General features: G+C 36.5%; 1 protein-coding gene across 3 annotated transcripts in view; it reads left to right on the plus strand.

The window, feature by feature from the left end:
* The window catches only part of ATAD2 (ATPase family AAA domain containing 2), a 69137-nt gene that overhangs the window by 38577 nt on the left and 4951 nt on the right, over positions 1–25609 (plus strand). For all 3 annotated transcript variants that reach the window (XM_045453752.1, XM_045453753.1, XM_045453755.1), the window contains exons 12-24: positions 147–321; positions 1158–1246; positions 7675–7834; positions 8576–8666; positions 9326–9640; positions 10020–10152; positions 10747–10933; positions 11663–11848; positions 18443–18578; positions 19584–19780; positions 20325–20484; positions 23193–23315; positions 23441–23584. In XM_045453752.1, coding sequence (XP_045309708.1) covers positions 147–321; positions 1158–1246; positions 7675–7834; positions 8576–8666; positions 9326–9640; positions 10020–10152; positions 10747–10933; positions 11663–11848; positions 18443–18578; positions 19584–19780; positions 20325–20484; positions 23193–23315; positions 23441–23584 — 2096 coding nt within the window. The remainder of the gene's footprint in view (positions 1–146; positions 322–1157; positions 1247–7674; positions 7835–8575; positions 8667–9325; positions 9641–10019; positions 10153–10746; positions 10934–11662; positions 11849–18442; positions 18579–19583; positions 19781–20324; positions 20485–23192; positions 23316–23440; positions 23585–25609) is intronic.

Raw genomic sequence — 25609 nt, forward strand, 5'->3', positions numbered from 1 at the left:
TTTCAGGTTTTAAGTTGTGCTTTGTGGATTGAAACAATAGTTATCTTACTTTATTCACTAATTTGTATTCATGAAATTGGTTTCTAATTTAGTTTAAAGAGTCTACTTTTTAATGTATTACTAAAATAACACTTATTCTTCTATAGAGGTTGTTTGTTTTATGGCCCACCTGGAACTGGAAAAACTATGGTTGCTAGAGCACTTGCCAATGAGTGCAGTCAAGGGGATAAAAGAGTAGCATTCTTCATGAGGAAAGGTGCTGATTGTCTGAGTAAATGGGTAGGAGAGTCTGAAAGACAGCTACGATTGCTATTTGATCAGGTATGATATTAAAATTTCACTATATAGATCTGTAATCAATGCGGGTGTAAGTATGTAAGGATTAGATAGGTGTGGCATTTAATCACTTTTCAGAAAAATTAGACCAAATATTCTTTATTAAGATAATACTGACTTATGATAGACAGTTTTATAGGAAGAAGAGAAAGGAATAATAAGATCTAAGTTCTTTGGAGTCTTATGTCTCATATCCAGAGAGAGGCTGGTAGTCTCATACTTAACAGTAGTGAGTTGTCTCAGTATGTGAGTTGAAGATTAGTTCTGCCCTAGAGTAGCTTTCAATTTCATATCCCAGATTGTATTGACAGCACATTGTAAGATAATACATTCTGATCTACTAAGGCATATTGCTGCAGATGCTTTTAAATCTCTTTATAGAACACACTGAGTTTCTTTAACTTAACTGAAATAGACTTTAAAAAAAAAAATATGGCATCTTGCTAAGTGTTTTCCCATCCTGACATGGAGGAAGGCTACGTCATTGTCTTCTGTTCTTTGTCTTGTTTTAGCAGTTGATTTTAAATATATATTTTGTGTGTCCCAATAACTATAGCTATATGAAACCCAAGGTATATGACCAGTGGAGTATGTATTTTGAATAATTCCAATGGAGAATGCAAAAAAATTAAGTTGTTTGCATGATATTTTTGGATATGTAAGTTCTTAAAATATAGTTCTTAGATTTATGTTTAGATTTACAAATTAGAAATTAATTCTCCTAAGCAAGTTAGAATGAAAACAGATTAAAATGGTTCATATTAAGTCTATATATTTGAAGTTTTGCATATTAACATGCAACCACTGGACCTGCTTTCTAGGCTTATCAGATGCGCCCATCCATTATTTTTTTTGATGAAATTGATGGTCTGGCTCCTGTACGATCAAGCAGGCAAGATCAGATTCACAGGTAAAATTTGTTTAATAGCACTTCTGTCTTTCTTCCTGTATTCTGAGCTGTACTGATACTGCATAAGGGATAGAATATTAAAATAGTGAAAGATACTTCACAAACCAGCAGTTTCCTCTTCTTGGTAGAACCCCAATATATAGTACAAAAAGAAAAATGAACCTGTTCTGCATGGCAAGGTATTCACAAGCATAGTATTAAAATCTTGGTTACAGGTTTAATTCATGATACAAACTTAAATGTCCACTGGCTAGTGAGGTGTAAGGCAAATGAAATGAGTGAGGCAAGCCAGTAGTAAGAGTGGGACTATGGTTTGGAGTGTGGCTGAGCATCTAATCATAAGAGCATAGCCAGTTGTTTTTAGCCCAAACCTATTATTGAAGTGCAGAAGTTGACTCAGACTTGAAAAATAAATTTGCACTTTCTTAAATGTTATATTCAAATTTTTGTGTTAAATATCTTTTAAATGTTGCCGACTAATTCAGATCTTTTTAAGGTACTGCTTTGGCCAAACAAAATATGTCTTAGTGCATGACTACTAGTTTGAGATTCGGTTATTAGCCCAACTTTTTAATTTTCAGAACGAGAGAATGCATCTCCTCTATGATAAACTGACTGCCAAGGTGGGGGCACTTGTCCTTAGTGACACTGCCTCAACTTGAATCTAAATTTTAATCCTAGTTCATCTTCAGTTTTTCAGAACCCTCTTTTCAAATTGTCTCAAGTATTATCTGTAATTGCTTAATTAATTTTGGATACTCTAAAGCAAATGTTTACATGTCTTCATATATGCCAGTATTGTTTTTTATTATAAATAATATGAAGAGGAATAAGACATAATAATGTGAGAAATAGGTTTTTATTTTCTTAACAGCTAACAATATTTAGTGTAGCCTGGTGGTCTTTGACGTGATACTATATACAATTTCATTTGTTGCTCTTAGTAAATCAAAATGTTAAGTGCTATGGTAAAAATAGTTGTGTCTGCAATAACTTACAGTAATCATACAGACTTTTTATATATGACAAATTTCATCAGCAGCCATATTGTATTCATTGTATTGGTAGGATCAAACATATTTAACAATACTACCATTACTTTGCAACCAAATAATTGAGTACTATGTTTTGGAATAGTTCTAAAAGGAATTAGAAATTTTAGCAACAAAAATTATAATTTGGGAAGCACATGCCTTCTCAAGTACATACATGTATTTAATTGAAGGATAGTTGACCTACAGTGTTACTAGTTTAAGGTGTAAAACATAATGATTCAGCAATTCTATATATTAAGCTATGCTCATACAAGGTAAGTGTAGTTGTCATCTGTCACCATACAGCATTATTACAATATTCACTATATTCCCAGTGCTACACTTTTCATTCTCATGACTTACTTTATAACTGTAAGTTTGTACCTCTTAATCTTCACCCATTCTGCCCACACCCCCAATCTCCCTTCCTCTGGCAATTACCAGTTTGTTCTATATTTATGGTTCTGTTTCTGTGGTGTTTATTTGTTTTGTTTTTAGATTCCACATATAACTGAAATAATTTGTTATTTGTCTTTGAATGACTTATTTCATTTAGTGTAACATCCTCTAGGTTGCCTCAGATGGCAAGATCCCATTCTTTTTTATGGCTGATATTCCATTGTATACATATATAGCACATCGTCTTTACCCATCTATCATCTATTGATGGACAGTTAGGTTGCTTTCATATCTTGGCTATTGTAAATAATGCTGCAATAAACACAGAAGTACATGTATCTTTTCCAGGTAGCGTTTTTGTTTTGGGGGGGGGGGGGTAATAAACAGTAGTGGATTATATGGTATTTTTATTTTTAACTTATTGAAGAACCACCATCCTATTTTCTATAGTGGCTGTAACAATTTACATTCCCAGCAACAGTGTATGAGGGTCTTCTTTTCTCCACATCTTTACCAACACTTGTTATTTGTCTTTTGATGTTACCATTCTGACGGATATAAGATGATACCTTATTGTGGTTTTGATTTTCATTTCCCTGATGGCTAGTTGAATATCTTTTCACATGTCTTTCGGCTATCTGTATGTCTTCTTTAGAAAAGTGTTTGCTCTTTCAAAGAATGTGCTCTGCCCATTTTTTAAATAGATTATTTGGTAATTTTTTTTTTTTTTTTTTTTTTTTGGTTTTGAGTTGTGTAAGTTCTTTGTATATTTTGGATATTAATGCCTTATTGGATACATCATTTGTAGAGGTCTTCTCCCATTCAGTAGGTTGCCTTTTTGTTTTGTTGATACCTTCCTTTGCTTTGCAAAAGGTTTTTATTTTGATACAGTCCCAATAGTTTAACTTTGCTTTTATTTCCTTTGTCTAAGAAGACACATCTAGAAAACTGTTGCTAATAAGGCCAGTGTCCAAGAGATTATTCCCTATGTTTTCTTTAAGAAGTTTTATGGTTTCTGGTCTCACATGTAGGTCTTTAATCCATTTTGAGTTTGTTTTTGTGAATTGTGTAAGAAAATGGTCCAGTTTCAAAGATTGCCAAAGCAATCCTGAGGAAGAGCAAAGATGGAGGTATCACAATCCCGGATTTCAAGATACGCTACAAAACTATGGTAATCAGAACAGTATAGCACTGGCACAAAAATAGATCAATAGAATAGGATAGAGAGCCCATAAATAAACCCACACTTATATATGATCAGTTAATCTCTGATAAAAGCAGGAATATGCAGTAGGGATATTGTACACAAGAATATAGACAGTCTCTTCAGTAAATGGTGTTGGGAAACTGGGTGGCTTATATATTGATATGAGAAACTTAATGTGCAATTTTTTTTTTTTTAAGTTTATTTATTTTTGGGACAGAGAGAGACAGAGCATGAACGGGGGAGGGGCAGAGAGAGAGGGAGACACAGAATCGGAAACAGGCTCCAGGCTCTGAGTCATCAGCCCAGAGCCCGACGCGGGGCTCGAACTCACGGACCGCGAGATCGTGACCTGGCTGAAGTCGGACGCTTAATGGACTGCGCCACCCAGGCGCCCCAATGTGCAATTTTTTAACCAAAGACTTAAAATATCTGAGCATAAACATTTTTGTTAAATTAAGCATTTTTAAAAGTTAGCACATTGAACATTATTAAACTGTAATTTTTGTCTGTTAGTAATAATATTGAAAGAGAATACAAGGAAGTATGTGAATGCCGTAGAAAATATGATTTTTAGCTTAAGAAAGGATATAAATATAAAATAAATTAAAACCCAAAAATCTTTACTTTGAATTGGGAGTATCAATATGATGAATTCATGATGATTGATTTTTTTTTTTTTTTTACTTTTAACTTTATTTATTTTGAGAGTGAGTAAGAGTGGGAGGGGGCAGAGAGAGGGGGGGGGAAAGAGAGAGAATCCCAAGCAGGTTCTGCACTGTCAGCTTGAACTCATGAACCACGAGATCATGTTCTGAGCCAAAGTCAGACGCTTAACTGACTGAGCCGCCCAGGTGCCTCTCAGGATGAATTTTTTTAAGAAAAAATAGTTTCTAGCTCTGGACACTTAAAAATGCCTAGGAGTTACTACAACCCAGTAGCAGTTCACACCCCTGGCACCCAAAATGTGGTACTAGCACTTAGAGGAGAGATGGTGGATAATAGAAATGAATTTGGAAATAAGCAAGACTAGCCTGGAATATCTTGTAATGCCTGGAAGCAAAGAAGCAATTGAAAACTACTAGGGTCATATCAGAATGACATAGTCAGTTTTGAAAGTTTCATTAGCCAAGATGGGATAATTAGAGCATCAAAAATAATAATGACTATAGGGGCGCCTGGGTGGCTCAGTCGGTTAAGTGTCTGACTTCGGCTCAGGTCATGATCTCACAGTCTGTGAGTTCGAGCCCCACGTCAGGCTCTGTACTGACTGCTCAGAGCCTGGAGCCTGCTTTGGATTGTGTGTCTCCCTCTCTCTCTGCCCCTCCCCTGCTCATGCTCTGTCTTAAAAATAAATAAAAACATCAAAAGAAATTTTTTTAAAAAATAATAATGCTTATAATAGAGTGAAAAGCATCAAATACATAAAAACTGTCAGTTTTTAATGATCTTTTTTTAAAAAATAAAAACTTAATTGGTCACTCCAAAGGGTGCTAAAACAGTGACTCATTACTCTGAAAATTGATAAACAAAATGAATCAGGCATTTCTTTTTCCTGTCCTGTAACTATGATTCATGCCATGATTGAGAATAATTGATGAAGTAACATTGTTCTTTATAGGGAAATCATAGGTAATAAATACAGAGGAAATTATTGAAATAGAAAATCACCATTTTGCAACCCCTTATGACATAGTAGATCTAGCCATGTGGTTTTCAACTGAGAGTAGATTTTGCCCCCCATGGGACAAATGTCTGGAGACATTTTTGATTGTGACAAATTGGAGGAGGTGAGTGATGTATCACTGGCATCTAGTGGGTGAAAACTACAGATGTTGTTAAACATTCTACAGTGCCAAGGACAGCTCTGTACAACAGATAATTACCTGACCCAAATGCCATTTGTGCCAAGATTGAGAAACCTTGATCTAAGCAATAATTGTTAAGTGGCTACAAAAACAGTAAAGTAAAAAGGTTGATGGCGAAGTTTAGGATGAATGTAGTAAGCTGATAACCCCTCATGTAAACCCAATCCCCTGATGTTAAATGAGAAACTGGTATTATGTACCTGCTGAGTATACAATAGGAAGTACATGGAATACTCCTATCATATATGCTATCCTAAGTAGTTTAACCTGCATCTATTAAGCTTCTAGATCTAACTGCCAGTTTGTAGGAAATATGAACGATATAGGACAAGTTAATGACCCTATCAGGAAACAAGTTAGCCTAATCCAGAATGTGGGAAGGAAATTTTACAAGGCAAAGACCCAGTTTCTTCCAACAAATAAAAGGCATGAAGGCAAAAAAAGAAGGTTCAATGGGGACTGTTAAGGAATTGAGGAACATTTGACCCCAAGGTGTGTGGATCTTGGCTTAAAAACATCAAATGTAGGGGCGCCTTGGTGGCGCAGTCGGTTAAGCATCCGACTTCAGCCAGGTCACGATCTCACAGTCCGTGAGTTCGAGCCCTGCATCGGGCTCTGGGCTGATGGCTCAGAGCCTGGAGCCTGTTTCCGATTCTGTGTCTCCCTCTCTCTCTGCCCCTCCCCCGTTCATGCTCTGTCTCTCTCTGTCCCAAAAATAAACGTTGAAAAAAAAAAAATTAAAAACATCAAATGTAGAAAAGATATTTTGAAACAATTAGGAAAATTAAATATTAGGTGATATTAAGGAATTACTGTCATTTCCATTGGTATCCTAGTACTGTGGGAGTTTTTAAAAGTCCTTATCTTAGAAATAAATACATGAAGTATTTAATATGAAATATTTATGGATTAAGTGATCTGTGGAAAGTTTTTGGGGTTTTCTTTAAAATCTGTTGGATGGAGGGGCGCCTGGGTGGCGCAGTCGGTTAAGCGTCCGACTTCAGCCAGGTCACGATCTCGCGGTCCGGGAGTTCGAGCCCCGCGTCAGGCTCTGGGCTGATGGCTCAGAGCCTGGAGCCTGTTTCCGATTCTGTGTCTCCCTCTCTCGCTGCCCCTCCCCCGTTCATGCTCTGTCTCTCTCTGTCCCAAAAATAAATAAATGTTGAAAAAAAAAAAATCTGTTGGATGGAGAAAAACACAATTGGGTGAAGTCATAAAAACGCGACACTGATAACTTTTTTTAAATTCTTACTTATTTTTGAGAGAGAAAAAGTGTGAGCAGGGGAGGGGCAGAGAGAGAGGGAGACGCAGAATCTGAAGCAGGCCCCAGGCTCTGAGCTGTCAGTACAGAGCCTGATGCCGGGCTCAAACCCACAAGCCGTAAGATCATGACCTGAGCCAAACTTGGATGCTTAACCAACTGAGCCACCCAGGCGCCCTGAAAGGACATTAATACTTATTAAAAAGGGGTGATGAAGATGTGGAGATTGTTTTACTATTCTCTCTCCATAATTAAAATGTAATTAAAGTTCTTTTTCTTTCAATGCTTTACGTATATTCTATTTTATTTGGGCATTCTTTGTTGATAATGTGTATACAATGGACCACTTTTTAGATACAGTTTATCTAGTATTTTTTTTTTGAAGTGTCCTTTTTGAGGAACTCTTAAGTTCCTATGTGAAGTTACGCTTTATGAAATGTCTTCCATTAGTGGCATTCTAAAAACCATTTATGTTTTTCATTGATTTTAACCTCTACATGCTATTTAGTATGTTATTTTACAAGGTTTTTAAATCTGTGGGAAGTAATGGCATGCTTTGAGAATATGTGTTCACATGTTTAATGTATTAAGTCTTAGCACAAGAAGGAATAATATATTCAGCATCATATGTTTAATCTCTTGTCGTTTATTTTTACATTTAGTTCCATTGTTTCCACCTTGCTAGCTCTTATGGATGGATTGGACAGCAGAGGAGAAATTGTGGTCATTGGTGCTACCAACAGACTGGATTCTATCGATCCTGCTTTGCGAAGGCCTGGTCGCTTTGACAGAGAATTCCTTTTCAGCCTACCTGACAAAGATGTAGGAATTTAACATTATTCAGAATTTGACAGACTATGTTGCTCTTATCATAGGAAATCTTGGCACAGTGAAAATTTGAAGTTTGAGTTTTGTATGTTCTGAAGCAAAGTCAAATGTGATTAACATCCAAAGAGGTAATGTATGTATTCTTAGGGAGGTTTTATTTTATTTAAAGAAAAGAATATGGATTTTTTTAATTCTTTTTTTTTCTAATTAAAATAATGCCCCCCTAAATGTACTTTTACATTTTTCTCAATTTGAGCATAGCCTTTGAATGTTACCATATGACTTTATTTTGCTTCAGAGCATGTAGCCTAATAATGAACAGTTAATCCTTAGTCAGTTTATTAGCCTTGACTTTTGCCATGGACACTACCATACAATCCTACCTAGTTGTTTTAAAGCCACTTAATCTCTTGAGAACCAAGGAGGAAAACATGAGTAGTGCTGTCAGTACTCTTAAACAATTCTTAATATAGACCAGAATGAACAATAGTTCCATCATTATTAATTTTTCTCATTCACATTTATGATGCCTAGAACTTAAGCACTAGAAATACGAATCTTCTTTAACATAAATTCCTTAAATGCTTACAAATGCATCTTTTTCTTTTTACTTTTACTGTTTTTTGTTATAGTAGGTATTGATTTTATGATTTTTAGATAAAACTTTTAAATTGAAATTATTCAAATCTGAATAGCTCCTTATTATAAAAAAATTAAAATTGTTCTTATTTACAGGCTCGAAAAGAAATTCTTAAGATTCATACAAGAGATTGGAATCCTAAACCACTGGACATATTTCTAGAAGAACTAGCAGAAAACTGTGTTGGTAAACATTGCTTTAGGCATTAAAAGATAAAATGCATGCATTTCAGAAATTAAGTTGTAGTCTTGGGCAAGGTTATGTTTAAAGCAATACAGATTTTGTTTGTTTCTGGTCTCTTATTTGTGGCATGTTTTCTTTAAAAATCCTGGATATTAAATAGAGATATTTGATGAATTGGCTATTGGGGAATTTGAGAACAATGTTAGACAATAATAATAATAGCTATCTTTTGCTGTTTACATTTTCTAGTCATTCTGTTAAGCATTTTATATATGTTATTTCGAGAAATTCTCACATCAGTCCTGCAGGTAGCATTATCCCCAATTTACAGATGTAGAAATGGCTGAAAGAGCATAAATGATTCTCCAAAGATCATATGTGCAGTAAATGAAAAACTGGAGTTTGAACTTAGTCTGTCATTTTAAAACTCTTGTTCTTGACCACTGTGCTCCCTTTAGTGTTTGTACATTTCACTTGCAAAAGTTGATTGATTTGTTGATGGTTATTAACTGTTACAAGTTTACTGAGTGGATGAGAGATTTTATCCTTACTCTGAATATTTTACTATATTTCTATGTTGAGTTTTAATTTTCTTTTAACCATAGTCATGCTCATAGGGTGATGATTTACTTTAAAACATTTTTTTTGGTTGCCTTGGATAGGATACTGTGGTGCAGATATTAAGTCAATATGCTCTGAGGCCGCTTTATGTGCTCTGCGTCGACGCTACCCACAAATTTATACCACTAGTGAGAAACTACAGTTGGATCTCTCTTCAATTAACATCTCAGCTAAGGATTTTGAGGTAGCCATGCAAAAGATGATACCAGCTGCCCAAAGAGCTGTGACATCACCTGGGCAGGCATTGTCCACTGTTGTGAAACCACTCCTACAAAGTACTGTTCACCAGATCTTAGAAGCCCTGCAGAGAGTATTTCCACATGCAGAAATCAGAACAAATAAAGCTTTAGACTCAGGTATGATACTTGATCGGCCATTTAATAATCAGGAAAACTAAATGTTTTATACATCCCAGAAATGTTTTGTGGTTGGTTTTTTTGTGTTTTTTTGTTTTTTTGTTTTTTTTGGTTTTTTTTTTAGAAAACAGCCTCTTGAAAGGAATTTAGTCCTGCCTTGCCTGGATGTTTGAAGGAAACTTACTTCAAAGATTGCCCTTAATTCTGTTTGAATTTGAAGTGCATTTATATTTGTTATTCATATCTACACAAATGTTTTTGATTCTTAAATTTTGTTGTACATTTCATGGACATTGATTTGCTAACTAATGCATTACATAAACGCTTGCTTTTTGCAATCCAGAAAAGTTACTAATGTACAATTTTTTTTGTTTTGTAGATATTTCTTGTCCTCTGCTAGAAAGTGACTTGGCATACAGTGATGATGATGTTCCATCCGTATATGAAAATGGGCTTTCTCAAAAATCCTTTAATAAGGCAAAAGAAAATTTTAATTTTCTTCATTTGAATAGGTATATTTCCCTTGCAAATGAATATATATAATTTCTTGTGTGTAAATTCCTAAAAACTAAAAGATGGTGGTTGAAAATACAAGAATGCGGGGCGCCTGGGTGGCGCAGTCGGTTAAGCGTCCGACTTCAGCCAGGTCACGATCTCGCGGTCCGCGAGTTCGAGCCCCGCGTCGGGCTCTGGGCTGATGGCTCAGAGCCTGGAGCCTGTTTCCGATTCTGTGTCTCCCTCTCTCTCTGCCCCTCCCCCGTTCATGCTCTGTCTCTCTCTGTCCCAAAAATAAATAAACGTTGAAAAAAAAATTTAAAAAAAAAAAAGAAAAAGAAAATACAAGAATGCTAACTGATCTTCTTTTTTTAGGTTAAAATATCAAAAATTTTTTGGTATTACAGTTGTCACCATAATAGAAATTACACTGTATAAAGTAGTCCTAAAATCTGTGGAGGTTGATATTTTCCAAAGACCACTTGAACCATACTGTTATAGATTGACCAGCCATATAGTCAAAAATTTTGCCTTAAGAAAGTTAAAAATTGGTAATTTAGGAGGAAAATTTTAACTTTTGCTTTTTCTAAAATACAGCTAATTTCTTTCAGAAATGCATGTTATCAACCTATGTCTTTTCGACCAAGAATATTGATAGTGGGAGAGCCAGGATTTGGGCAAGGTTCTCATTTGGCACCAGCTGTCATCCACGCTTTGGAAAAATTTGCAGTATATACCTTAGACATTCCTGTTCTTTTTGGAGTCAGCGCTACATCTCCTGAAGAAACGTGTGCCCAGGTAATTCATTATTGCCCAGACAAGTAAGCTGTAAGAGAAGCAGTCTTCCAGAGACACAGTCTAGAATTACTTATCCGTTTTGAACTTTTTTTTTATCTTTCTGATTTCTACCTCCAGGTTTATGAAATAGAACTATATGTAATTGCTTAGTCATTAAAGAGTATGGGTTTAAATCACATTTGTACCATTTAATATCTGTGTGACCTAGGAAAGTTATTAGATCTCTGCCTTGTTTCCCCCATTTGCAAAAATGGAGATAATAATAGTATTTACCTTGTATGGCTGCTGTGAGGATTAAGTGGGTAGAGTATTTAAAACAGTGACTGCTGCATGGTAAGCACTCAGATATTCTGCTGCTTCTGTTTTTGCTATCTTTATATTAAAATTTTTCAAATGTAAGTTTTCTATTTTTGCATTTAACAGAAGTCTTCTAGATGTATTAAGCTGTTTTCTTCCTAATTGCTTAAAGCAATTATGTTTTCCTAAAAATAAGGCTTTTAATACTCTGATTTCTCTTCATATCGCATAAATCTTTTGCCTCTTACTAGAACTTTACAAGACTTTTACAAAACATTTAAAAATAAGACCGAAACAGGAAAGCATTTTAAAATCTTGAGGGTTTTATATAATAATTCTGGGAAGTTAAACATTGTTCCAGACCAATAAAAAGCGAGCATTACTAACATACTAACTCTTTAACTGAATATAATTTTTTTCCCTCTGTACTAGATGATTCGTGAAGCTAAGAGAACAGCACCAAGTATAGTATATGTTCCTCATATCCACTTGTGGTGGGAAATAGTTGGACCAACACTGAAAGCCACATTTATTACATTGTTACAGAATATTCCTTCATTTGCTCCAGTTTTACTACTTGCAACTTCTGACAAACCCCATTCTGCTCTGCCAGAAGAGGTAATTTGTAGAGCGGAAAGTCACTGTACATATGATATATGGGCTTGTTGGGAAGGATGGTGGGTGTATTTATATGTGTGTATAGTAAGGCTGCATTATAAATCTTTTTCTGTTCCAAAAACGGGGTTATATGATGCATACTATTCTGCAACTTGCCGTACATATGTGTATGTGTGTGTGTATACACACACACTTTTTTTTTTTTAATACACAGTCTCATTCCTTTTAAAAGCAGCATGGCTTTTTCCATTGTCTTGATGTACCCAAATTTATCCAGATTCTTGTTCATAGGTATTTTGGTTGTTTTTTAGTTTTTGTTTCTACTGAACTGTTAGAGTGAGCGTCCTTGGGCTTTTTTTTTTTTTTTTTTTTTTTTTTTTTTAATGTTTATTTTGAGAGAGAGAGTATAAGCAGGGGAGGGTCGGAGAGAGAGAATCCCAAGCAGGGACAAGTCTTGATCTCATGAACCATGAGATCATGACCTGAGCCAAAGTCAAGAGTCAGACACTTAAATGACTAAGCCACCCAGGTGCCCCTGAGCTTATTTTGTATGAGCATTACTATGTGGATTTTTCTAGCATCCATTCCTAAAAGTGGAATAACTGTAGCTTAGTTGAAGAGTATGCACATTTAGAATTTTTGTTTGTACCAAATTACTGTTTTTTCAAGTTAGTGCCTGTTTAGACAACTACCATGGACAAAAGTTCACGCTTTTTCTGCCTGAAATACTGTTCTAGATATTTGCCTGGCGTGATCCTTTATTTTTCTCAGGTCTCTGCCCAGGTGTCACCTCAGAGTGGCCTTCCCTGATCAGTTTCTCAATTATAGTGATTAGCTCCTCTGCCCATCACTCTCTTTTCCCTTACTGTATTTTGTTTTTATCACTGCTTGCCATTAAATATTTATGTTTGCCTCTCTGTCTCCTAGTGAAATGTAAAATACATGAAGAGACTTTTTTTTCCACCTTTCAATTCTCAGAGTACATAATAAGTATATTGTAGGCTTCTCTGTGGTTTGTTTTGTTTTTAATGACTGAATTTAATGAGTTTTCCATATCTTTGACAAAATTGGTTTGCATATTTTAGAACGTGAGTAGGAAGATAAATTCAAATATTTTATTAAAGAGATATTTATTGAGTGCTTATTCTGTGTCAGGCATAGTTCTGGGTAATGGAGTATAGCATTGAAAAATACAAAAATTTCTCTATTTTCCTAGGGCTCACACACACCTTAGTTGAGAAAGTAAAAATAAATAGATAAAATGTATATTAACCTATTGCTATGGAGAAAAATTTAGCTAAGCAATGCCAAGAGAGTGTGGTAGGGTCACAGTGTTAAATGAATAGTCTTAAGTAAGGCCTAAGAAGATGACTTTTGAGCAAAGACCTGAAAAAGGTAAAATAGTAACCCATTTGGGGTATCTGAGGGACAAAGGTTCTTGGCAGAAGAAAAGCAAGTGCAAAGACCCTGAGGCAAAAGTGTGTTTGATGTGTTAGAAAAATAGCTTAAGAAGACCAGGGTGGCTAGAGCCAAGTGAATGGAGAGCAGAGTAGAAGGAAATGAGATTGAGTTATCCAAGGACAAGAACGATGTCCCTGATGGCCCTGTTTTAATAGTTAATTGTGAGGTATTCAGCTGGAATTTGAGCAAGCTGGGAAACAGATATTAAGTGTATGTTATAGACTCTTAATGGCTTCTTGTTTAGTTAATTTAGTTCTGGACTCTTCCTTTATACTTGATCTTTTATGTGGATATTCCACTTTTGGTGAAACACTTTCTTTACTATTCAGTTCGTTAGCTCTGGTTCCTAAAAAATCAACTTATTTTGAGAGGCTTCCATTTCTTTATCTGTTTTCTGAGTGCTATCTAGAACCTGTCAAGTCTGTTTTCATCATGACAACTCTTTGTGTATTCGAATGCTCTATTATGTTTATTTGCATCTCCCCACTCTGACTCAAACTTCTTCACACTAAACATTTCTTCTGTGATAACAGTATATTCCTTAGGGTTGTTAATACAGTAGAAGTTTATTTCTCACTCGCTTTACTATGCAGGTGACTACATTCAGGTCTTAGCCTCCTCCCATGTAGTCATTCCAGACATTCAGGCTGAGAGAACTTTCTCAGTTTCATCACGTGACTTTGCAGCCTGCTTTTACTCCACCCCACTGAAAGGAGTGGCCCATTTATGTGCCTGATTCGAAAGATATGTATCATTTTCTCTCCCATTCCATTGGCTGAACCTCACATGGCTGTACCTAACAGCAAGGGAGACTAGGAAGTATGACAGAGCAGTGTGCCTAAGAAGAAGAGGACATGGGCCTGATAATAGGCTCTGCCACACATCACATATTTTTAGTTTCTTCAGAATTCTGTCGCTCTCCTGAATGTCTTTATATTCCCTTTGAAAAGCTGTACCCAGAATGAATTAAGTACTCTAGCAGTGTTCTGCTTAACAAAGTAAAGAAGAATTACTATTTAGTAGCCACATTATACCATTGGCTTATTGTACTCACTGTCAGTTAAAACATTGTTAATCATTTTGAAATTTGAAAGATAATTTTATACTCTTGATAACAAGACAAAATAGCTGAGCATTCTTAATATGGATGTAGGGAGGTTGAAAATCTGCAGTCCGTTTAATCTGAGATAACTTTGTCAAGAATGTGGGAATTCTGCACTTAAAGATCTTTCTTTGAAGAATAGCTTCTCTGTTTTGGGGGGGTAATATTTCTTAAGCATATAATTGTAAACTGAGTAAAGCATCCCAGTATCACACTGCATGGTAGGGTGGAGTGGGCACAGGACCATGGATTGCTTATTTTAAAAAATGAATAATGTAATTTATATGGCTATAAATAAGCAAGTCCACTTTGAGCCTTATATAGTTTTTAGTGGTTCACTGATACTGTCTGTATAGCATTGGGCTATATAATAAATGAGAACACTGTGTACCATTTTTAGCTACATTGGAGCTTGTCCATCTCAGAATTGTAGTCAGAGTACCTATATCCATGAGCACTAGTGAACCCTTAACAATTTAGCAGCATGGGAAAAATGAGAAGGAATGTTCTGAATAGATTAGCAACTTTCACGAACCCATGAAAGAGCAGTGGGGATTAGATTGATGAGGGTTACCACAGTTCAAAGCATGTGCATGAGAGGATTGCTTTCCAAGATGGGAATGGTTTCTAGCGCTGAGGCAATGCTGGAAAGGAATTGAAAGAGCCCTTGGACAACTTTCAGTTAATTAGTTTTCTTCACTTCTGGCCATACCAGGCAGAAGTCAGCAAAGCTGTTCATCCTCAGCTAGAGCAGTGAGGTTGGGCCCAAAGACTACTGTGTCAGAACAGTGACTATCTGTGGCTGATCAGGAGGAATGGGAAAACCCTGTGCTCAGAAAGCAAATTACAGGTAAATTTTATTTCTAGTATAGGCTAGCTTCTTCATATAATCACTGGGAGTAGAAGCTAGAATAGCTTGACAGCTATGGACAGTCAAGAATTCAAAGGCAGGCAAAGAGGAGCTTATAAATAAGCATTTGAGAAGGACAGCTCAATGAATAATCATATCCATGTATCACCAACAGACTGTTGTAGAAAAGAACCAAATGGAGATGTTATAAATGAAGTAACTCCCCGCACCCCCAAGGAAAAACTCTGTGAGGCTTTTGAAAAAGAGCAGACGCAGATAAAGAGTGAATTAGCAAGATGGGAGATCGTGACACTGGGAATTCTTACCCTATCTGATACAAAACGACAGAGATTTGAAAAATCAGGAAAAAAAGTTAGAATATAGGAGATCAATTCAGGTCTAACACCTGTTTAATGGGCTTTATGATAGGGAAGGGAAAGTAAATGTAGAAGAGAAAATGTAAGTACAGAGGAAAATTTTTAAATCTTCTGAGAGAAAAAATACTACTAGAAAGGACTAAAAATCAAATGGCTTCTACCTTCTCATTGGTAACACTAGCTACTAAGGAGACAACTGAGCTATAGTTTCAAAGTTTTGAAAGAAAATAATTTTAAACCTTAATTTCCTTCCCAACAAAGTTAGCATTTGAATGAGAGAGCAAAACAAAGATATTTTTCAATATGCAGTGCCTAAGAAACTATGACCAATGACTCAAACCCTTGATTGAAAGAATTATTAAAGGATTATTTCTCTTGGATTTTTATTTTGTAGAAGTGGCATATAAGAAGCAGTGAACAAAGAAAACAGTAAAACTTATTGTCACAAAATTGTGATAGAAAAAATTTTTTAAGGAATGTGAAACTAAATCTAAGTTGGTCTTAGTCTGAACTTGATATAATGGCAAGAAGGATATAGCAATGGAGAATAAGGAAATAAAAGCACATTCAGATTTTTGTCTGATATCTAGATATTGATTAACCTTACAGTTTGCTAGAAAAAAGAAACTTAGGTATTTCTGTTAACAGTTATAACAATAAAAAATAGAAATACAGCATATAACTTACAAGCCATGAGAGAGGGGGAAAGGGTACAAATTCCAACAAAATAGGTGGATTCTAAAATTCAATAGAGAAGGAATAAGTGCTTGAATTTCCAAGAAAATGTTGAAAAACCAATGAGGAGCTTCTAAGACCATCAAATATTAAAGCATACCACAAAATTAAAAATTAAAACTGTGGAATTCGGGCCAGCATGGGCAAATTAATGTAATATAGTCCACTGATAGACTCTTGTTTACATAGTAATTTAGTAAATGAATTAACAAAAATAGAGACCTTTCATAAATGACGTTGGGACAACAGGAGGAAAGTTTCATATAACATACTAGGAACATTTTCATAAATATGGGAGCGTGGAAGACCCTGCGAATCAGGTCATGCAAAAGCTATGAATGTAAACTTCTAGATGTCAAAGATACACAAAACAAAGTGCATAAGCATCGCACAAGGAATAAATATTATTCTCTAATAATACTGGAAAGGGAGAGATTGGCTAGAAACATCCTTTGGGGATCTCTTTTGCCCTTTTTTTGGCAGTAAAATATGCAGTGTACTTTGTCACTGAACTGTACACTAGCGCCTTTTAAGTGTGCAGTTCAGTGACAAAGTACATTGCATTAAGTACATTCACAGTGTTGTACAACCATCACCAATATCCATTTCCAGAACGTTTTCATCATCCCAAACAAACTCTATACCCAGTAACCAGTGGCTCCCCATATCCTCCCTTCCCAAACCCCCCCAGTAACTTCTGTTATAATAACTTTCTGTCTCTATGAATTTACCTATTCTACATATCTGTGTAAGTGGAATAATACGGTATTTGTCCTTTTGTGACTGGCTTATTTCACTTAGCATGTTTTCAGATTTTATCCGTGTTGTAGCGTGCATTAAAATTTCACTCCCTTTTGGGGCACCTGGGTGGCTCAGCCAGTTAAGTGTCCGACTTTGGCCCGAGTCATGATCTCTTGGTTCATGGGTTCAAGCCTTGCGTCGGGCTCTCTCCTGACAGCTTAGAACCTGGAGCCTGCTTCAGATTCTGTGTCTTCCTCTCTCTCTGCCCCTCTCCTGCTCATACTCTGTCTCTCAAAAATAAATAAACGTTAAAAGATTTTTTAAATTTCACTCCTTTTTAAGGCTGAGTAATATGCCATTGTTTTTATGTATCACATTTTTATCCATTCATCTGATGATGAACATTTGGATTGTCTCTACTTTTTGCCTACTATGAATAATCCCTCTATGATTATTGGTATACAAGTATCAGGTTGCGTGGTGGTTTTTTTACCCCCAATTCTTCTGTACTGGATTACGTGGTAACTCCGTGTTTTCCACAATGGCTGCACCATTTTAACATTCATACCAGCACAGAGGTTCTAATTTCTCCACATCCTCACTAGCACTTGTTAATTTCTAGCCTTTATTATTTTTTTTATTATTATTTGTAAGTACTCTCTACACCCAACATGGGGCTCGAACTCACAACCCCAAGATCAAGAGTTGCATACTCCACTGACTGAGTCAGCCAGGTCCCACTAGCCTTTTTTTTTTTTCAATTTTTTTAAAAATTCATTTCTTTTGAGAGAGAGAAAGAGCACACATGCGCAGAGGAAGAGGGGGAGAGAGAGAATCCCAAACATGTTCCGTGCTGTTAGCACAGAACCCGACATGGGACTCAAATTCACAAACTGAGATCGTGACCTGAGCCAAAATCAAGAGTCCACGTGACACTGAACTGACTGAGCCACCCAGATACCCTATGCAAAGTTATAGCCTTTATTTTTACTGAACAACACTCCTTCTCCTATCTCACTTTGGGTTGTGAAAGTGAATTAATTAATCTCAACAAAACTCTGGAAATAAAACATTTCCATGTCAGTTACCATGTGAACTTCAGAGTCTTGAGTTTTAAAGAAGATCCCATATTTTTTAGTTGCTAATCTGTGCATACATGATTTATATGTAACTCCAGCATACGTAAAAGATCTGTGTTTTAAAAACATCTCTTTATTGCATAGTTCAGGTTATTAAAAATATGTGTATAATAACCTACTGTTGCATTGATTAATACATACACAGTATTGTGTATTCACATATATAATGCATGTATTTTCTCTTTTAAGGTGCAAGAATTATTTATCCGTGATTATGGAGAAATTTTTAATGTCCAGTTACCTGGTAAAGAAGAACGGACAAAATTTTTTGAAGATTTAATTCTAAAGCAAGCTGCTAAGCCTCCTGTATCAAGAAAGAAAGCAGGTTAGTTTCTCTGTCAAAGTTTAATATATAATAATTCTGAGACAGTGGGAATAAAATATTAATAGCATCGTCATCTTCTAACACAAACTCAAAACCCCAGTTATTAGGTTGATACCTCTACTGCTTATAAATCTCTGTGCTTCCCATTAAAGTAGACTGAAGATCTTAAAGCATACAAGGCCTTTCTTTCCTAGTATACTCCCAGTCCATGTAGAATTGCAGCTGGAATTCATAGTAAAGCCCCAGCCCATTTTCGGCACTTCCGTTCTCCCCTCCTTCCCCCACTCCTTCTTTGCAAAGCACTCTAACTTTACACCACATGCAACATATTCCTGCCTTTTCTAATTCCATTCATTCTTTTGCTCCCTTTCAGTAATGCTTCTATCCCCATTTGCCTATCTCTCCCTAAGGACCCATTTGTCCTACTACTGTAACTCATTTTTCACTCCTTAACATATCTAGGCAAAATTAATTTTCTATCATTATGACCCACTGTACTTTTTTCATACTAATATCACATTACAGAGATGTGATAATTATCTGTTACTTACTCCTTTAGTAGATTGCCAGTTTATTAGGGCAGCACTCATACTCCTTTTTTAATCCTTGTACATATCTGTTTAGACAAAATTAAACTTGTTACATTTGAAACATAACACAATTTTTTATTACTTTAAAAATTAACTAGTAAAAAGCTTTTTTTTAGTAGAATATTCTTGTTCTGAAAATAATGCATTTTCAAAGTTTTAATAGCCTCATAAGTGATCTTAAAATGGAAAAGAGGTAATGACTTAGGAATTCGCATTCCAAATTACAAGTTACCAATTATTGTAGGAAGGGTTGTAGGGATAGAGATTATGGTAACACTTTAGCGTTTCAAATCCTCTATTCCTGGGGTCTATAAGGAGGATAACCCCTGAAAGCCTGGCTACTGTGTGCACCAAATTATTTGTCGCCCTTGATATGATGAGAGAGTAGTAACTAAAATCTTCCATTCATGTGAAGTTTTGCAGGCCTTGGAGGTTCTCCCTGTGGCACCACCACCTGAGCCAAGACCTCTGACAGCAGAAGAAGTGAAACGACTAGAAGAACAAGAAGAAGATACATTTAGAGAACTGAGGATTTTCTTGAGAAATGTTACACATAGGCTTGCTATTGACAAGCGATTCAGAGTATTTACTAAACCTGTTGACCCTGATGAGGTATTGATTTAATCTTTGGATCAAATGTGTTCTAAACTATATTATTAGAGAATATTTGAATAGTTTATGTGGTTCCCTGTCTACACTCTGAACTTCTTTCCTTTGTGTGGAATATATGGAGTAGTGTCCTACACACATGGAGACTTAAGAACTATGTAACACATTTTTCTTTCCTCCAGAGAGTAGCCAATGAACTTTGTGATTTAAGAATGACTTAATGCTACATGATATTATTGTAACCTACACGGTTTACAATGAGCTGAAATAATAATAAGCTGAATAAGTGAAATCTTAAGTTGACATTGAAGGATGGGTGGCGTTTGGACAAGGAAAGAGGTGTAAGATATTACTGGAGATATGGGTGCCCAAGACCAAGAGTAAATACAAAATAAAACCAGCTTTAAATAGAGTCAAAGGTTTAATATTAATATATTATCGTTACTTCTTATAGATTTATTCTCTCACCCCTGTATTGCCTGGCAGAGCAACTAGACTCCAGTGTTTTTATGTTCAGAGTTCATTTAGTGATTTGCTTGAATTTTAGGTTCCTGATTATGTCACTGTGATAAAGCAACCAATGGACCTTTCATCTGTAATCAGTAAAATTGATCTCCACAAGTATCTGACTGTGAAAGACTATTTGAGTGATATTGATCTGATCTGTAGTAATGCTTTAGAATACAATCCGGATAGGGATCCTGGAGGTAAGCATTAGTGGGTTTTTTCCCCAGGGAGGGGGCAGGAACAGGGGCTGCTAACATTTAGTGAGGGTTGACTGTATGCCAGGTAATATACTATAAACATTTTACATTCACAATGCCAATGAATACAGCATTATTCTCATTTTACAGTTGAGGAAAATGAAGTTAGGTTAGAAAACTTATTCAGGATCATACTACCAGGAAGTGACAGAGGCAAAATTTGAATGCATGTTTCTTTGATGCCAAAATGCCTGTATTTATTAACTGTTATGTGAGGTGTAATGAGACACAGAATCACTAACAACCTCACTTCTTTCATTTGTTTATCAGTGTTCTGTCTCGAAGTAGAAAATAAACACCCTGTAATAAAAAAGGTTCAAAAGAATTTTCTTAGTTTAGACCATTGCAGTTTTTATTACAAAAGTAATATATAATACTTGCTAATAATTTTTTAAAATTTTTTGCGTTTATTTTTACGTTTATTTATTTTTGAGACAGAGAGAGAGCATGAACAGGGGAAGGGCAGAGAGAGAGGGAGACACAGGATCTGAAACAGGCTCCAGGCTCTGAGTGGTCAGCCCAGAGCCTGACGCGGGGCTCGAACTCACGGACCGTGAGATCATGACCTGAGCCGAAGTCGGACGCTTAACCAACTGAGCCACCCAGGCGCCCCTATATTTTTAAAACCAAGCCTCCTAGATTTATTATGGTGATCACTTCATAATGTATATAAATATTGAATTACCGTGTTGTACACTTGAAACTAATATATTATAAGTTAACTACACTTCAATGAAAAATAAGTTGCCCATTTTCTCTCTCCAAAGGTGGACACTATTAAGTTTGGGGATAACTTTTTTAGATCTTTTCTATACATATACCCATTCTGTCCTCACCTACACAGGCAATTAAAAAATAAAATTTGTAAGGGCACCTGGCTGGCTTAGTCAGTAGAGCATGTGACTCTTGATCTGGGGATTGTGGGTTTGAGTCTCACATTGGGTGCAGAGATTACTTAAAAACAAAGTCTTTAAAAAATAAATAAAATTTATAAAATAAGGAATTTTTAATGACACTTGTTCATATATGTAATATATCTATCTATATATCTGATATAAACTTACTCATATCCAAAAATATTCTTTCTTAGGTGCTTCTTTTTCTTAGCTTCCTATTTTTCTTTTGTGGCCAGTGTCCTTTACCCTCAGTGGATAGTTTTGGGTTTTGTTTTTTTTTTTTTCAACGTTTATTCATTTTTGGGACAGAGAGAGACAGAGCATGAATGGGGGAGGGGCAGCGAGAGAGGGAGACACAGAATCGGAAACAGGCTCCAGGCTCTGAGCCATCAGCCCAGAGCCTGACGCGGGGCTCGAACTCACGGACCGCGAGATCGTGACCTGGCTGAAGTCGGGCGCTTAACCGACTATGCCACCCAGGCGCCCCTTTTTTTTTTTAATTTTTTTTTTTTGGGGGGGGGGGGTTTAATAGTCCTGTTAACTCTCTCCCCAGTACATTGGCTTTCTGTTTTCTAATTGGAAGTGTTTATAAATTGGCCTGATTAGCACAGGGACCTACTGAGAGTTTGTTCATCAATTGAAAAGCTCTCTGTTCTTCCCCTCCCAGTCCTTACCCTTATCTTCCCTAGGCATTTCACTGTAATTCACAATTCTATAGGTGAACCCTGGGAAACAGGTTACCAACCTGAGAACACCTCTTAATTGTCGAAAGAAGAAAGCATTTACAGTGAAGGCTGAGGACTTTGTCTGTTTCATTGCAGTCATACTGCTGCTGCTGCTTCTATCCATCGTGACAATCTAAAATTACTTGAGACCAGTGGTGTTGAAACTTTAGCAGGCAATCAGTGTCTCCTAGAGGACTTGTTAAGATGCAGCTTGTAGGGCCCCATCTCCATGGTTTCTGATTCTGTAGATGTAGGGTAGGGCCTGAGAATTTACATTTCTGACAAGGTTCCAAGTGATGCTCATGCTACTGTAGTTGGGGAATCAGTGCTTAGACTTTTGCCTGTGCCCGAATTAGAAATCCCCTGAGGAATCTTTCTGATACTATAGCTATTGCTGTCAACTCTTAACCTGGGTGTGAATATTGCCTATTGCCTTATGAGGGAATTGATCCAGGTGTTCGAGCAATTTTACATTCAGTTATTACCTGCCGTCTGCCTCAAAGCATATTCCAGTTTTTAGTGCTTGGACTCTGAGTTTAGGGGGCTTTTCCAGTGTTTCCTGTATAGAGTTGCTATTTAATTGTCTTTCTGTTTAGTTTCTCTGTCAATGCAGTAACATCGTCTCTATATCTTCTAAAATTCTTTTACATCCCTGGCTCACTAATGATACAGCCTTCCTTGCTGTTTTTGTTGTTGTCCTGTTGTTATATAGTCTTGCTGTTGATTGATTCTTCTATTTTTTTCTGATATTTCACAGGGAGCTAGATAGGACAGAGCAATAAAATTGTTTGGGGTTAGTCTGCTGAATTAAATCTGACATCCAGAACATTAGATTAATAGCAAAAACAGAACAATACAATTCCAGTAACTTTTAGTCTTCCTGGTAAAAGTAAAAAAGGAATTTTGATTTTCTTTTCTTTTTCTTCCTCCCCCCCCCCCCCCCCCACAATTTTAGCCCAACATGTTGAGTTTATTTTTGGTAAATTATTAAAAAGAAATTTTAAAATTATATTCTTTGTTCATTTCTCAGATCGTCTAATTAGGCATAGAGCCTGTGCTTTAAGAGATACTGCCTATGCAATAATTAAAGAAGAACTTGATGAAGACTTTGAGCAGCTTTGTGAAGAAATTCAGGAATCTAGAAAGAAGAGAGGTAGGAAAATGATTTCGCATCAGAAAAAGATGCTTCTCATTTAGTGTATTGAGTTCTTTTAATTAATCCTTCGTGTAATTTTGAGATCTGGACATTTGACTTGATATTCCATGTCTACTTATAAGGTTGTAGCTCCTCCAAATATGCCCCATCTTACTATCATGTGATGCCAAAGCAAAATTCCACCTCTGTTGGTGATAAAAGATCAGAATCAGAGCAGAATGATAAACTAAAGACACCCAGTACTCCTGTGGCTTGCAGTACTCCTGGTAAGTGCACTTGGGTAATTTTTACTTATGAAACTAGCCTTTATTCTCTACTGGTGTGGTTTACTTTCTCTTTAGTTTTCTCTATTTATATTAATGTGGTGAATTACCTTGATTTTGTTAGTATTAAAGCAACTTTGCATTGTTGAAATACATCCAGGTTTATAGTGATATACCACTTGTAGTCCCAGTTCACCTTCATCTAATTGCAGGATTGACTGATTTGAAATTGAATTTCATTTCTGTAAATTCCAGTTTGTGTCCCTTTCCTCCTTATTCTTAGGGTATAACTCCACCAGGCACTAATCCAAATCCTATGGGTTTTCCCAGGGCCTCCCTTCCTTGGAAGGCTCTTTTTAATTCTAGTTTTTGTTCTTTGAGCCCCATAAATGTCTGACTCTCCTCAGATCTTAGATTCTCAGTTATTCGTTTGTTCTCCCAGATTCTGGTGCCATAATTCCTCAGTGCCTTGTTAGATCTCAGATGCTTTTATTTTTTTTTTATTTATTTTTTTTTTTTTAATTTTTTTTTTTTTCAACGTTTATTTATTTTTGGGACAGAGAGAGACACAGCATGAACGGGGGAAGGGCAGAGAGAGAGGGAGACACAGAATCGGAAACAGGCTCCAGGCTCTGAGCCATCAGCCCAGAGCCCGACGCGGGGCTCGAACTCCCGGACCGCGAGATCGTGACCTGGCTGAAGTCGGACGCTTAACCGACTGCGCCACCCAGGCGCCCCTCTCAGATGCTTTTAAACAAAATTTTTAAAACTGTGTGTGTGTGTGTGTGTGTGTGTGTGTGTGTGTGTGTGTTTTGCAGGGGTTGGGATGTTCCCTTATTGTATTGCCGGTTAGTCTATCCTGGGGTAAGTGATTTGAGATAGAGTAACCCCTTCTTTTGTAAAAATGTGAGGAGGCAGCTGGGAAAAAGAGGATGAGAAAGGCAAACCAGCAAGAGAGCTGACCTACCAGAATGCTCTTGGTCAAATGAGTTTTGAGTGTGTGTGTGTGTGTGTGTGTGTGTGTGTGGAAATTGAGGACGTGGAAATTTGTCTTCTTTAAAACAACCCATTCCTAGCTATATACCCATCAGGAATGCATACATTATGTTCACCAAAATACATGTATAAGAATGTTCATGGAACTAGTATTCATAATAGTCCAACACTGGGAGCAATCCAGATGTCCATCAACAATAGAATGGGGGTGTGCCTGGGTGGCTCAGTCCTTTGAGCGGCCTGGCTGACTCTTGATTTCAGCTCAGGTCATGATCTCTTGGTTTGCGGGTTGGAGCCCCACATTGGGCTCTCTGCTGACAGTGTGGAGCCTGCTTGGGCTCTCTCTCTCTCTCCTCTCTCTCTGCCCCTTCCCCGCTTGCACTCTCTTTCAAAATAAATAAACATTTAAAATATATATAAAAAATAAATACTAAAAAAGCCACAATAGAATGGGAAATATGAATTATTGTACAACAGTGAGAATGACTAAACTTGAAGTGTGTGCCACAGTATGGATGCATCTCCCAAGCATAATAATATTTCAGTGTAGGTATCCTGCCTCTAGCCCAGACAGAATGTTTAATCTCTGTATATCTTTAGTTTCTTCAGCTGTAAAGTGATGTTGATAATGGTCGCAAACCTGATCAGGTTAAAGTGGAATTTCGGTGAGTCAGTACACACATAAAGAGCTTGGAAGGTATTACTCAGCAATCAAAAAGAATGAAATCTTGCCATTTGCAACAACATGGATGGAACTGGAGGGTATTATGCTAAGCGAAATAAGTTCGAGAAAGACAAATAATCTTATGATTTCACTCATATGTGGAATTTAATAAACAAAACAGATGAACACAGGGGAAGAGAAGGAAAAATAAGATAAAAACAGGGAGGGAGGCAAACCATAAAAGACCTTAAATACAGAGAACAAACTGAGGGTTGCTGGAGGGGTGTTGGTAGGGGGATGGGTTAAATGGGCAATGGGCATTAAGGAGGGCCCTTGTTGGGATGAGCACTGGGTGTTCTAGATAAGTC

The sequence above is a fragment of the Leopardus geoffroyi genome, chromosome C3, assembly GCF_018350155.1.
Source record: "Leopardus geoffroyi isolate Oge1 chromosome C3, O.geoffroyi_Oge1_pat1.0, whole genome shotgun sequence".
Taxonomy (NCBI): Eukaryota; Metazoa; Chordata; class Mammalia; order Carnivora; family Felidae; genus Leopardus; species Leopardus geoffroyi.